Source organism: Synchiropus splendidus, chromosome 16, assembly GCF_027744825.2.
Source record: "Synchiropus splendidus isolate RoL2022-P1 chromosome 16, RoL_Sspl_1.0, whole genome shotgun sequence".
In the NCBI taxonomy this organism is placed as follows: domain Eukaryota; kingdom Metazoa; phylum Chordata; class Actinopteri; order Syngnathiformes; family Callionymidae; genus Synchiropus; species Synchiropus splendidus.
This window is the reverse complement of record NC_071349.1, coordinates 14,152,767-14,167,788: the sequence shown is the minus strand read 5'-3', so window position 1 is coordinate 14,167,788 and position 15,022 is coordinate 14,152,767. Positions and strand designations below refer to the sequence as shown.

Below are 15,022 nucleotides of genomic sequence, written 5' to 3'. Positions count from 1 at the left end.
CACCCTCAACCCCCTCCTCCTCCTCCTCGCATCAGCTGTCCAGCACTGCACATCACATCGGCAGCTGCATGATTCCGCCTCACTGACTCGCATGGACGCCGCAGCTCCGGGGGATTTGGGGGTTAATTGTTATTGACGGAATCTTGTGTAATTATTTATTCTCAAATTCACCAGATTGAACTGTCAGCGCCTCCCCCCCCCTCCCTCCCCCTGCCGCCGCCCCCCCAGCAGGTCCCAACACAGGATGTTCTCGTCCTCGTCCAGACACTCGCTGCTGTCGCCCTGGTCCTCCATGGAGCAGTCGGACTGCGAGGGGCTGGACATCAGCACCAAGGTGCAGCTGCACGGGGTCCTGTGGAAGCGGCCCTTCGGACGGCCCTCGGCCAAGTGGTCCCGCAGGTAAGAACGGGGGCAGGTGTTTGGGACGAGCTGTGGGTCCCTGCTAAAAATTCATCATAATAATGCTAAATATTGGGGGGAAGGAATCTGAAACATATTTTAAATGGATTTTTTGTTTTGTAACAATTCTATTCAATCGTTTAAAAGTTGTCAGAAAGTGTATGATTTTGAGGGACAACAGGATTCATATGAAATATACGGTTTGGTTAGTCGGATTTGACATGAAGAAATGTAATATACAGAAATAACATTAGCATATAAAGGTAAATAAAATGTAATAATGAATAATAAAGATTAAAAACACATGCTGCTAAAGGTAAAATATTACGATGTTTTGGTACAGTGCAAGTTAGAAATGATGAGGCGCAAGAAAAGTCACAATGAAAACCGGATTTTCACAATAATAAAAAATAGAATAAAAAGCGTGATGTTAGCATAGACACATAAAATGGAGATAAAATAAAATAAAATAAATAAATAAAGATTACATTTATGTATGTAATATGAATTATTTAATGAAAATTTTCAAATACCAAAAAATCATAGAAAAAATAAATATATATATATATATATATATGCAGATTTTTGGGAATTTAAAAAAGTCATTAAATAATAAATATTTAAAATTACATATTAAATAAATGTAATATTTATTTTATGCTTTATTATTGTATTTCTTTTCTTTATTTTTTCTTCATTTTTTTTGACAGTTAAAAAAAAAAATATATATATATATATTTTATTTTATTTTTTAGATGAATAATTTTGTTGTGTGCTATAGAAAATGGTGTTCACTTCTTGTAAACCAAGTCAACAATGGACTCCAACAATTGGCAGGAGTGAGAGTGTGATCCAGAGCTGAGATCAGCAATAATCGATACCTTGCATAACAACAGGAAGTAAGAGTGAGCGCCCGACTCCACCCGCTGGATCGGTAGCTGCTGTCCTGATGATGATGCTCTTCGTTTACATAACCGCTAAAACGACGGCGCTCTTTCATAAGCTTTGATATTTGCTGGTGTCACAAAGACGACCAAGTAGATGCCCGGCCTGATGGAGGGTCTGGAGAAAAGCCTCCCCCAGTGTTCGACCTCTGGGCGGATATTCGGCGACCTCTGCCGCCCGCTGGTCAAAAGTGGAGAAGAGCCTCTTAAAATCAGCCGTATAATGTCTTTTTTGGGTGCGTGGGGAGGATTTGAGAGATGGAATATTATCCATGATGTCATCCAGATTATGGCACTTGTGTGGATGATCTCACGTTTCCCAGCTCATGGCTTCAAAATGAGCAGCTTCAGTGTGAAGCGGTGAGCCTGAACATGAGGCGAGCTGTGGCACGTGGGCCGCATGCGGCCGTGTCCTCACTCACCGCCGGCCTCTCTCCTCCGCACCAAGGTTCTTCATCATCAAAGACAGCTTCCTGCTCTACTACGCCGAGAGCGAGAAGAGAAGCTTCGAGAGCAACAGGTACTTCAACATCCACCCCAAGGTGAGCGGCAGCTTCTCCCCCGTGTCTGAGGTGGACCTGAGTGAACCTGAGCTCCACCCTCTGGCAGGGCGTGATTCCTCTGGGAGGATGTGTGGTGTCTGCCAACGAGGACCTGGGGATGCCGTACGCCATCGTGGTCAACCTGGAGGACTTCACCGTGAGACCACTCTCCCTTTAGAGAACCACATGTCTGACACTAGTGCTGCGCTGACACACGCTGTTAGACTTGAACTGGGAATGGAACCTGTGGCGCCAGGGACAGCGGTTAATGCTAAACATGATCTCAATCTGGCTTTGGGTCTTTCATCCACTGACACAAATTTAGCTGAAATAAATTGAAATTAAATCATTTTTAAAAATAAAATAAAATAATTAATAATAAAAATAAAATGTTAAATAAATGTAATCTTTATTTATGTATTTATTATTATTTATTATTTATTTATTTTCTTTTTTTTTTCATAAAAACTTAAAGAAAATGGTGTTCACTTAAGTCAACAGTGGACTCAAACAATTGGCACTGACTAGCACTGACACAAATTTAGCTGAAATATATATATATATATATATATATATATATATATATATATATATGTATAATATAATATTCTATATACAGTATGTATAAATGTTTTTATATTTATATTATATATTGTGTATTTATATAGATACATATATTGTTATTATATATATTTTATCGTATATTTTATATATATTATTTAGATTTTTTATAATAATGCACTCCATTTAAATGAGATAATAAATGAAATCCTATAAATTAAGCCTATACTGGCACTGACACGACTGACTCTACAATAGATCAAGAGCCTTCTTTCGTTCTAACTTCTATACTGACATCCAACATGAGGTGTGTGTGTTGATATTTGCCCAGCTGTAGCTGTGTGTGTGTGTGCAGGGCGCCATCGTCCTGGCTGCTGAGTCAGCAGAGGAGCAGGTCCAGTGGATGGAGATGCTGCAGGAGTCGGGGAAAGTGTGAGTATTAATCCTTGGCTTTGATGATGGAGACATGTGGAATGAGAGTGTGAGATCCACCTCAGCACCTGGAAGAACGCGCAGCTGGGGGAGGCCATGATCGAGAGTCTGGAGGCCCAGGGTCTGCAGCTGGCCAAGGAGAAGCAGGAGTACCTGGGTAAGGGCGGCTCGCGGCGCGGCGGCTGCTGGACTGTGGCGTTAAAGCACCGTGCCGTGTTTGCAGATAAGCTGATGGAGGAGACAGAGGAGCTGAGCCACCAGCGAGCCCAGCGAGAGGTAGTGGGTGTTAGCTAGCGCAGTGGCACCACCAGACCCTTCATGGTGGTGACGCCTTCCACAGGAGCTGGAGCGACTGAACCAGGTGCTGGAGGAGGAGAAGGTGAAGTTCGAAGAGGTGGTGATGGAGCTGAAGGCCGAGCAGGAGCAGATCAAACTGTACTGTCCAGGAGCACAGCAGCTCTGAGGAGGCCCAGTTCTGAAGATGAACCTCGTGTCCCTGCAGAGACCTGGACGGCACCTCACAATCCCTGCGAGGCGTGGAGAGCGAAAAAGAGGAGCTGAGCAGCCTGACCGTCATGCTGCAGAAGTCCATCGAGGTCAGTGCGCTGCCCCTACTGGCCAAACTGTGACCACACAGCTGGGCTTCAGCCAATCAATTTGATGCTCCTTATGGATCATAGATGATGGATGATTTCTTTTTAAAGTCTGAATATCTTGGTAACAAAACTATGGGTTCATTATTTTATTATTTATTTATTTAAATCTTTTATCTTTTATTCATTTATGATTTGGAGGGACAAGAAATACTAATCTAACATTTTCAAATACTAACATCTTAAAATTATATGTATATTTAATTTATTTATTTTTATTACCTAATAATTCATTAATTTTTAAGACCTAAACATAATTAATGCATGAAAAAAGTTGCTTTAATCCCACCATCATAAATAAAAAATATATATATTATACATAAAAAATACAAATAAACACTAAAAATTAAATAAAAAATAAATGTTTGTGGCAACAAATACTGTTCAATAATACAACATTTATTTCCGTGTATAAAACAATGTATTGAATTAAAATAAATTATAGTTTAAGTATATTCATATAAAAAAAAAACCAAAGAGGACATGTGTTGACTCTTGCTGCATGTCCACTCAACATGAGTTTTCTCTCTTGTTGAGGAAGCTCCATGGGGGTGAACGCCACTCAGCACAGGGTTAAGAAAATGAATTTTGATTTGCATTAACCCATGAACATCAATCTGACTTGTAGAAAAGCACTTAGCAGAAGGCTGGGCTGAGTTTCCAGGAAGGCCTCCTGGAGCATTTGTGCTCATGGAAATATCCCTCCTGTCCACCATCATCCTGACGCGTAGCATGTTCCTGCTCCATTAAAAGTTCATCAAAGTTTGAGACCTGTCTGTCGTCCACAGCAACTGTCCCTGGAGAAGCAGAGGACTCTGGAGCTGCTGGAGGGGAAAGAGCAGGAGGAGGAGGAGGAGGAGCAGGAGCAGGAGCAGGAGCAGGAGAAGGAGAAGGAGACGGAGGAGATGAGCAGCAGTGAGAACAAGGAGACGGCAGAGGTGGACCTCCTGCAGGACCTGCAGCACATTGAGGAGCAGATGAAGGTCCTGATCAGGGAGAAGGAGCAGGCGGAAAACAAGTGAGATGGAAGTCTTTATTGAAGCACAGGCAACTCTAGGAACATTGCCTGTGTTCAAATACGACTGTGGAGAGTGGCTCCAAGCTAATGCACTACAGATCTAAGCTACGGTGGAAATGTGTATTGATTGCATAACAACTGCGCCATCGACCGTCCAAGTGAGTGGGAGAATCTGCTGCTCTCATGTTGACGTGAGATTCCACCACTGAGGTTCGATAGATGGCACTAAAGAGATGTTTACTATATTAACATCCTCCTGGAACAAGAGCTACAGCCCAGCAGTGACCTCCCACACGAGGCCAGCTCATGGCTGTCGCGATGGATCCCTCCATTCTCACTTGACCCTCAATGTCCAACCTTTATTTCAAATCACTTCCACCTCAGAGGGACAGAAACCCTCTCACAGCGATGCTACAACAACTCACATTACTCTGGCCACCTAGTGGTTCAAAGCTGCGCTTACATGCGTCTGATTCAAAACAAAACAAAAACAAAGGAAGTCGGATCCGCATTTAGGTATTTGAAAGTGAAAAGGAAGCCAAAACACATTCAGTCCAACTAAACACGTGAGGACCAAGATGGGGAGATGAAACGTCTCGGTCGCGGCTGAAGTTGTTGGTTTTCCACCTGACTTTCCAGGATCCAGGACAACGAGCAGCGCGCTCAGGTTCTGCAGCAGGAGCGCGAGTTCTACTCGGCGCAGGCGCAGACGCTGCAGCAGTCGCTCTCCCAGCTCAACGCTGACAAGCGGCAGACCGAGGCCGAACTGAAGGTAGCTGAAGTTAACACACTAACATCCAGCTGGTTGTTGGTTTCATAATCTCTAACAATAACTGACGGTGCGGTGAAATCGCCTGCCGCCTGCTTCACTGTTACTGACAGTGTCTCCAGTAACCGCAGGACCCGCCCCAGCTGAAGCACACGAATATAAATAATGGAAAAATATCAAAAAATAGACGGTTCTCTTGCCCTTGCACTCCTACTATAAGTGCGCTTCTCATCCGCAGGCAGAGATTGAGTGTCGCGTGGAGCTGGAGAAGCGCCTGAAGCAGGCCGAGGAGGCTCTGCAGGACTTGGAGAAAGGGCTCAACTCTCTGGAGAGGACCAGGGAGAGAGACGAGAGGATGAAGGGGGACGTGACCCAGCTGAGGAGTGAGCAGGCCCTGCTTCAGTTCAGAGCAGTTTCACTGTGTTCATGACCTTCCCGTGTGGCGGCAGGATTCTTCGAGGAGTGTATCTGCGCAGCTGAGATCGAGGCCAAACTCCCCGCCATCATGAAGAACGCCGTCTATCTTCACAAAGCTGCTGCCCGGAGGATCAAGAGCTGCAGGATCCAGAGGAGAGCCTCCAGACACCACTGGTGTAAGATTCACAGAGCCAAAGATTCTTCACAGTCTTCTTAAAGGAAGTCTCAGTAAACATCTACCTTGGCAGTGAAACACTCCAAGTCCTTCGCTGTGGCCAATCCTGATGCGGGAAACATGGACGAGCTGAGAGAGACAGCGCGACGGCTGACATCCGACAGCAACTTCAGAGAGAGCGTGTACAAGATCATGACGCGCAAAGACTCCACCATGACCGATGATCCCACCTTCTAATGGAGCGCTCCTTTAGCTGACCTCTTAGTGACCCCTGGCAGCCCAATAACACCTTCACCAAACTTCTAGTAAGCAGTGTTTTCTGAATGGATGCGTCAGGTGTCCACTTTTTTGTTGTTGAGAATTACATTAAATTAAGTTAAAAAACCCTTTGACTAGTTGTGGCTTTCATGCTTTTCTCCACCGGTTGTTGGCAACTGTATGACTCCAGAAAAGTGAACTCCAGCTTGAAAAACTTTTATTCTCCTTCTCAAACACACCTTTGCATTTTTAAGATGAAAACAACAAAAGAGTTTTTGCATGGTTTTCACTCCGTCCGACAGGAAAACTAAAGATCTTCTCACGCACATGCATGCTCAGGTGACAATGTAGAAAAGCATAGAAAAGAAGCCCACGTGTCGAGGTCAAGGACGGTGGTCAGGAACACTTGATGGACTGGACGTGCTGATAAAGCTGCGGTCGAACCGTCTACATTTCTCGGTGGTTAAAAGGCCTGCAGGTTCAGATCTAACTTGAGAAGGAAAGAGTTCAAGCTTCAGAGTGTGTTTGAGTTAGAGCCCATCTAAATGTTGTTCCAGAAGAAGAAAACAGAAGGGGAAAATTGGATCAACTCCAGGACCTGCAACACAAAACAGCACAACCACATTCAGTTTGTACTTTAAATCTCCCATAATATTTTCTGCCAAAATTTCTTTTGCTTCATAAAAAATAGCTTTACACCTCCATCTCAATCCATTAAAATGAACATTAAAATATAACATAATATATTAGTATCTTCATGCTGCATATGGACATTTAAAATGGAACTAAATTATAATCTGAGTTTCTGATTTCTGTGTTACGCCAGCTAAACAAAAACAAAAGCAACACAACAAAGCACTCAGAAAAGACGCCTCAAGGAAAACTGTCTCAATGAGGACGTTTGCATACAAGCTCCCTGAAGGGAGTTTATTGTGAAGCACAGCAGCAGAAGCTGATTCTGTTGTTTCAAGAGGCAGAAAAGTCAAAATAAAGCACTTAATACAGCAACAGTTTACTCAAATAAAAAGCCTGCGGTGCAACTTTAACTTGAAGCAACTCAGGCTGAACAGAGAGGATGTGATGAGAAATGCTTTAAAGCAAGTTGGACACTTTGGACTTTGTGTGTTGTGGGTAAAGAAACGGCATCCTTTGCACGAACCTGAAGAAAATGAGCTGAAAATAGGGACGTAGTGAGGCATTCCCGTGACAGGAGGCCACCAGGAGGAGTACTGCAACAGTAACAGCAATGACCCGAATGACCATCTAGCTCAGACCTGGGCAAAGCGCGGCCTGGGGACCATATGCGGCCCGATGCCTGTATTTTCATGGCCCTTTTGACGTCAGACTAAAACTATAACTGACATGTTGTACATTTTTTGTTTGTTTTTTTTCTCTTTTAGTGCCCACCACCACTTCAGCAGTAAATATAGCATCATCTAGTTTAAAGACTAAAATCTTCTTCTTTTCATTGGCCATTTTTGGGTGTTTTTCATGTTCCTCAAAATACATTGAAGAAATATATTTTGAAATATTATTTCAATAATTTGAAATTTTATCTTGAACGTCCATAGGTCCATAGTTATGTTGATTTATATTCAACTAAGATGCAAATAAAATGAAATATTTCAATAGGTTTCATGGCATATTTACACATCTTAATATCCTTTCTTACATTTAATCTTTTTAGGTTCATTTTTTCCTTGTTACTTAAGTCAATATTTTGGATAGTGTCGCTGACACATTGAAACACAATGTATGGGATGATATAGAAAAACTAGGGCAACAACAGCGGGTAACTGGGGTGGAAATGAGCAGCTTGGCAGAGGTCTGCGCTCTCTGAACCGATCACGCTTCAGACATATGTCGACATGACATTCAGGCCCCTCCACTTCCATGAACCTGATAGTTATTTAGGTCAAATCGCTCCTGTGCTGCAACTGAGGAGTGTTCTGGCTATTTACCATCAGACATCTGCACTGTCACCCTCCTCACTCCTCGTGATAATCTGATGGATCCCAGCGTGAAGGGCGGCTGCTGTCCCTCTGAGGTCACTGCATTTGCCCAAAATAATGACTCAGAAAAAGGGAATGGAAAAAACTCCAGTCCATTTGCTCCCCTAGCCATCACCATGGCAACAGCTCCATCAAAGGTCAAATGCACATGTGCATGTCCCGCTATCTTAATCTGAGAGATTGTGGTTTTATCACAGCTGGAGGTCCCTCAAGCTCCAGGCTGGCACACATGACACCTCCTAATGCACACACGCGTGTCATTAAAAAAAAAAAGAAAAATACCTTTTCTGGCTTCTCGCTGGACAGGAAGTGGACAGAAGCTGGGAGCTGGAGGTCATGACCTCCTCCGGCAGGACCCGCCGTCCTGCGCCGACCTGACAGCAAGACACGTGTCCGGCCCGAGGCTCGGCTCTCATGCTATTTCCGTCAGAATCACAGATGTTCCCAGGTTTTCTTTGCTTCCATCCCTTACAGCGGAAGAAGGTTGAAAGCCTGGGTGGTTGTGCTTCCTGGCGGACAATGACTCCTTTCATCCCAGCCCACTTTCCAGCTTTCAGTCCTGAAGCTCAGACATGGCAGAGGAGGGAAGGGTCGAGTTTCCGAGGGAGGGAGGGTGTTTGTCACTGTGGGACTACTTGAACCACTGAGGTCCTCTCAGAGCGATGGTACAAAAAGAAACGTCTGCTTTGATATGATACAGAGTAAAAACCGATATGTAAGGGCCAAAGGTTTTGGGCGATACTAATGAGAAAATGGGTAAAGCTGCGTTGATTGACTTTACGAAGGCAAAACTTGAGAGAAGATCAGAGGCCTCCTCGGGGTTTACTTCTCATCCAGGCTGGCTTTGAGCTGAGCCTCCAACGCCATCTTATCAAACGTGCGCATGTTGGTCTCCTCTCGCACTCGGTCTCGGACGTGGAAAGATGCTCGCGCCACGGAGCGGGCGCTTTCCAGCACCGCCCGCTTCTCCTTGAAGATCTGCTCGCTCTTCTCCAGCTTCTTCTCGATGGACTGCAGCAGCTCCTGCCTCCTCTGCTTCTCCTCCTCGATCACCCGTTGCCTGTTGAGCTTCTGGAGCCGCTCCTTCTCCTGGCGGCTCTGGACGGCCCGCTGAGCTTTCTCCTTGGCTCGCACCTCGGCCACTAGGGCCGCCTGCTGGGCGCGTTTCTCCGCCTCCTTCATGCGAGCTTCCATCTGCTGCTGCAGCTGGCGCTCGCGTTTCTCCGCAGCCTTGCGGGCCTTTTGGATCTGCTTCTCCTCACGCTTGGCCTTCTCCTTCAGCTCCTGGCCGCGACGCTCCACTATCTGCTCGTAGTTCTCCAGCGAGCGGTTCAGCTTCTCCTCCGCCAGCCGCCGGGCCTCTTCTCGTTCCTCCTGCTCTCGACGGGCGATCTCCTGAATCAGGGCGACGTGTCTTCTCTTCTCTGCCTTATTCAGACCGCGTCTCTCCTCTTGAGCCTGGTGCTCCTTCTCCTGCCTCTTCAGCTCGGCCATGGTGAGCTTCTCATTCAGCAGCAACCTTTCCTGTTCCAACATGGCCGCCCGCTCCTCTTCCAGAGACTTGAGGTTCTGTTCCTGGAGGGCTTTCTTGTGCTTCTCCTCCCGAGCAGCCTGCTGTAGCTTCAGCAGCCGGGTGCGCTCCTGCTGCTCCGCCAGCTCCTTCCAGCGCTCCTCATTCTCCTCAGCCTGCCTCAGCTTGGCCGCCGCCGACTCTCTCTCTTGCTGGCTGAGCCTCCTCTGCCGTATTGACACCTGAGTCTGCCAAACTCGCTGGCACTCCAGCACCACTCGCTGCTTCTCCCGGTCTTCCTGCTCCCGCCTCAGCTCGTCCATCCTCCGCTCGCTGTCCCACTGCAGGTGGGCCACGTAGCGGGTTTGACTCATGATGTCTTCCTCCTGGTACCTGGCCAGCATCAAAGCTGCGATCTTGCGGTCTCGCTCCGAGACGGCATTCAAACCTCGGCGTTTCACTTCCTTCACGATGCGCTCCACCTTCTGCGTGGTCTGGGGAGAGTGGCTCAAGTCTCCCAGACTCAGGCTGCGACCCATCAGCGAGTTAAAGGTGGCTAAAGTGCGAGCGCGAGGACTGGAGACTTTGGCCCAGTGATCCCGCGCTCCGTCCCAGCTGTAGGACGATGAGGCCCCCGACTCCGATGAGGTGCATGTGGTCGTCGTAGCAGTGTTCGAGGTGGAGGAGTAAACATGATCCCGCCTTCTCTGCAGTGACTCCATTGAGTGACTTTTCCCACGGGCCTTTGGGTGGAACCCGTGGTGTCCGTTTTGCTGAGGGACAGCGGCACCACCGTTGACGGAGGCCCCATTCTGAGGGGGAGGCTTTGACCCTGGTGACAAGGTGGAATTAGCTCTGGGGAACGCAGGGGGCTTCGCCGTTGGTCGAGGAAAGGTGTTGCAGGATTTACCGCCTGAAGACTTCCTAGTCACGGGTGGCGGACCGGACCACCTTTTGGTGGGATCAGACGAGGAGCGCTTGGTGGATCCTTGCCGAGAAAGATGGGTCGACGGAATGGAGCCATTGGAGCCTAACTTTGCAGAGTCACTACAGTTCGACGTGCTGATCTCTGAGGTTTTGGATTTAGATTTGGGGGCCGATAAGTCCGACCCGGACTCAGTGGAATCTTTGTGCTTTGGCTCAGTTAGTGCCGACGATGCATTTGCGCTGCTGTTGACCGTCGCTTGCAAGACCCGTCTTTTTTCTTCCCTCACTATCCTCTCTCGCTCTTCCCTGCACTGCCGCAGCTTGGCGTGTCTGTCCTTCTCGTAGACTTCAAACAGCCCCGTCGCGACACGCATGGAGCGCCCCGGAGCTTCCCGGGCGAAATCAGATAAAAGGCGAGGCAGCAGCTCCACAGGCTTGACCCCACAGCGGGCGCACGCCTCCAGGGAGCGAGGGCTGGTCAGCACGTAGCGGCTTCCCTCGGCAGCTGGTGAGTCGAAGTTGTACAGGTCCAGGTGCAACTTGGGATCCTTGTCCGTCTGTGCAGGCGGCGGCGGCGGCGGCGGCGGTGTGGAGACCTCTGGTTCGGACAAGGTGACAGAGTGAAAGGGGCTTGTCTCTGTGCTGCCAGTCGGTGGCGTCTCAAAATTGGCGTCGCCATCCTCCTCTGTTGTGGCGCCCTCTGCCTGCTGGAAGACTCGAGGGTCATCGGCGGCCACTGTTGACGCTGGTGGCTGCTGGCCTTTACACTTACTGACCTCCTCTGCTTCTGAAGGGTCCACCATAGTTGGCTGTGGGAGCAGAGAGGGACACGATTTACATGTCTACTACCACCGTATTTTCTCGGGTCGTGATTCCACACAGACGATCTCCAGAAAGATGAATCAGATTAGCAGGGATGCTTTTTGTGTTGGGGGGAAGGGTCACCATAACGCATGCGTGAGCACATATTCACGCATTCACTCGCTGATCCTTCCACCAGATGAGACGTTATTCCCCTTCAGGGAAGTGACAACATTCGCAAAAACACCTCCGATAGAGTCTATTTTTGGCTGGGTAACTGGGCTGAGAGAATCAGATTATAGTTTTCACTCTACATCACACCATCAACCTACACATCTCCCATGAATTATTAACTGAACAGTCTGAGATTATTACGCGAGGGGGACGGAAAAACACAGGCCTCGACCTCAGTTGGCAGGAAACGGTGTTTCCAGGATGCAGAAACTGACCTGCCAGTTTGCAGATCGTATCCAGAGCTGGTGCTTTGTTCCCCGGCGAAGAGCCTCCGTGTCGCTCGCATGCTATCGAACATCAGGGGGAAGGCTGCGGCCGTCCACCCGGACACGGAGCACCACGTCGCCGCAGCATCCGGACTGACACGCACAGATGGCGCCTCTCCCCGCAGATGAGACTCACAGTCCCCGCACACTGAATAAAAGCCGAGCAGAAACGTCGCGACGGTTCGGTTTCTTCGGCGTCCGCGTCGGTGAAACGCATCCAGCGAGTCCGCGTTCTCTCTCCACCTGCTCCTTCCTCCGCAGCTCCTGCCTCCGAGTCTCCGCCTGCTGCTGCCGCTCCGGCTAAAAATACGGGCTGCAATTAAGCATGTGTCCACTGACAGGCTTTTACGACCAAAGTGATGTTCGCCCCGGGCACTTCTCTTTATCATCATCACACGGCGCCCTTATTATTACAACAAAGTCTTTTCAATTCAGTTAGACAAATAAAGCGACATAAATCTATAAACGAAACATATAAAGAATGATTAAATACTTACAATTAATGACTTCATAGAAAGTTTCCCCGAAACGCATGAAAAATATATGTTAAATAACAAGAAGCACGTTATAAAAAAAAACAAAAAACAAAAACCGTAGCGTGCAATTAGACCGTCTCGCCACTAGAGGGGACCATAAAACAAGTTTAAATAGATCAGCACTTTATTTAAAAAATAAACATTTGACAGAAACTCAATAAGAGACATTTAATTTAATTTATTTAATTTCGCTTGTCAGGTTAAAGTCTTAAATTTGATTTAATTATAAAATCGATTTTTTTTTCATGTAATTAATTAAGTTAGTTTTTCTATTCCTTTTTATCATTTTTATATATTCACAGAGGAAATATAGACCAGTCTTGTAGTTCAGTTGACTAGTATCGGCTGATTAGCAGATACAGAGCAGTGAGGTGTGACTGGAAAAAAAAATACAGTTTCAGTCTTAATACTGGATGAAGGTAGAGTATTCGGCACAACTGAAATATATTGGGATATATGGGTGGAAGAGCTTCAACAGTTGCAGTATGGTGAACTTGCTGAAGAAAAGCAGTAAGGACAGCATTCAGTATTTATGTATTCTCTTAATATACATCAAGACTATCTACATAAGATACTGCCAGGCACCAGAAACCAGGTGGAATACAGCTGAAGCAGGGCCAAGTTCTCCCAGTCAAACATGTTATAAAGGCTCTAAACGTGTTGAATGAAGAGCTACAAACCTCTCAGAGGAGAGTGGAAAAGTTGGGTGCGGGATGCGGTAACTGTGACCACCGCAGTGATGATGACCCACTAAACTTCTGACCCAGTGTGGGGAACAGTGCGAGTTTAATTGGCACGGCCCGTGAGCTGCATCAGAAGGGCAGTGGGTAACAAGTGACAACAGGGAACGTGCTGGCTGCCTTGTTAACAGGGGGCACAGGGTTTGGGAGTGGGACCGCTGCATAGTTCGCCGCTGCCGCATTATGCTTCACACCATGTTGTGTTTTTGTTGATGTTTTCAGGAGGGCATGCTCCTGGCCAGAGATGAACCGGGGGGTTCAATGAGAGGTGAGCAGGTCCGTCCAGCTCAACACCTGGCGAGGGCCCACAGATGTTAGAATTCTGATGCAGGCTCAATAACAATGATAACTAAGTTGGAACAAAAGAGGGTCAGAAAGGGGCTAAAAGAAATGTGTTGGGCACAACGACTCCCCCTACTGACATTTTCACAGCTTCAACCCCTTCCCTCACCCTACTGTGGGTCCCACCATGCAGCCCCCTCCTCAAGCTGCGAGGGGAAAAGGTCCCAGAGACCGAGCTGTTAATTCAATCAGGAGCGAGGTATGCTCAATTAGGCATCCATAAGGGCCCTGGATGTGTGTGTGGGGGGGCCCTGCAGAGGGCAGCCTGGCCCCCAGGAGGCTTTAATTGTGGATGACAGTGTGTAAACAGAGGAGTGAATAGCGCCGTGCAGGTGCGGGGCGCCCAAATCCAGCCTAAATAGCCCTTTTCACACCCTGGACTGCGTGTTGCCACTTTCACTTTCACTCACTGACGTCACTGTCATCTGCGGTTGCTTATTTGTTTATTGGTTTGTTGGCTTGTTCCTGCTCCAGTCTGTATCCCAGTGTGCGTCAATGGCCTGCAGCAGCTTGTGCAGTTTTTCAAAAATGAAACCCAGACCAAAGGATTACAATCTGCATCTTTGAAGGATCGTCTTCAAAATTTAGAACTCTAGTACTGTAAACTCAGAGTCTAAACTGGTGCCAAGCAACAAATTTCCACCCACATTGGGATTTTTTTAAACCCCATATAAATGCCCAACATGTAGCTTGCATAGCTTTTTTTGCATTTGAAATGCCATTGATAGCAATGAGGTCTTAGAGAAAGTTTTGGGAGCACCACCAAAATTGATCGCCTGTTTCTTGTCCCTCAATGAACATTTCAGTTCAAGTTTCATCATAAAAATAAAACGCATTAAAGATCAATACATATATTTAATACATATCATGAATAATAAAGTCTGTTAGCTGTTTCCTGCAGGTCAGAAACTCACCAGCCTGGCCGTAGTGGCCAAAGTGGGCGACGCGATGAAGACCCCACCACCGATTCTTGACAAATTCCCTCATGTTGAGACTGAACATGTGCTGTGAAGAGAAAACTTAATTGTCAAGAAGAATAAGCAGAAAGCTGCAACGGTCTACAATACTAACCATGCTATAAACTACAATATCATCCATAAAAATAGGCAGATAACTGCCCTGGAATATCTTTTCCTACCATTTTTGGACACAGATTTTGGATAAATACTTGAATAGCTAAATTTTAAGTGTCTAGACACCAGTAAGTACATGTCGACAATACATCAACATGACTGAGAAGCTGCAGAATTGTATATGAACAAATCTCTCCTGATCTTTAAGTTCAATGCTGTAAACTTCAAGGGAGGAACAGAAACTTCTCTTGACCTCCAACAAAAAGTTCGAGTGTCTCCTCGAACATCTGTTGGCCCCTCCTCTCTCATGTCCCCCAGTAGTGTCTGATTCAAAAGACACCTGCTAATTTACTCCCGAGGTGAAGGTGGCAGTGTGGGTGAGGGTGGTGGGGGGCAGCGGAGCGCGTTAATTG

General features: G+C 46.8%; 2 protein-coding genes across 4 annotated transcripts in view; one reads left to right on the top strand and one right to left on the bottom strand.

The window, feature by feature from the left end:
• The first annotated feature begins 206 nt into the window (after positions 1–206).
• plekhd1 (pleckstrin homology domain containing, family D (with coiled-coil domains) member 1) lies at positions 207–6,302 on the top strand. Its single transcript, XM_053845547.1, has 13 exons — positions 207–399; positions 1,792–1,885; positions 1,953–2,042; positions 2,802–2,878; positions 2,944–3,035; positions 3,102–3,154; positions 3,219–3,313; positions 3,381–3,474; positions 4,320–4,549; positions 5,189–5,321; positions 5,557–5,701; positions 5,768–5,911; positions 5,984–6,302. Exons 1-13 carry the CDS (start codon positions 245–247, stop codon positions 6,145–6,147), a joined length of 1,566 nt encoding a protein of 521 aa, XP_053701522.1. The 5' UTR covers positions 207–244; the 3' UTR covers positions 6,148–6,302.
• Positions 5,519–15,022, bottom strand: part of ccdc177 (coiled-coil domain containing 177) — a 94,846-nt gene continuing 85,342 nt past the window's right edge. For all 3 annotated transcript variants that reach the window (XM_053845545.1, XM_053845546.1, XM_053845544.1), the window contains 4 exons: positions 14,451–14,541; positions 11,868–12,218; positions 8,463–11,426; positions 5,519–6,766 (listed from right to left, as the gene is read on the bottom strand). In XM_053845545.1, the coding sequence (XP_053701520.1) occupies positions 9,003–11,420 (2,418 nt within the window). In that variant the 5' untranslated portion in view covers positions 11,421–11,426; positions 11,868–12,218; positions 14,451–14,541 and the 3' untranslated portion in view covers positions 5,519–6,766; positions 8,463–9,002. The remainder of the gene's footprint in view (positions 6,767–8,462; positions 11,427–11,867; positions 12,219–14,450; positions 14,542–15,022) is intronic.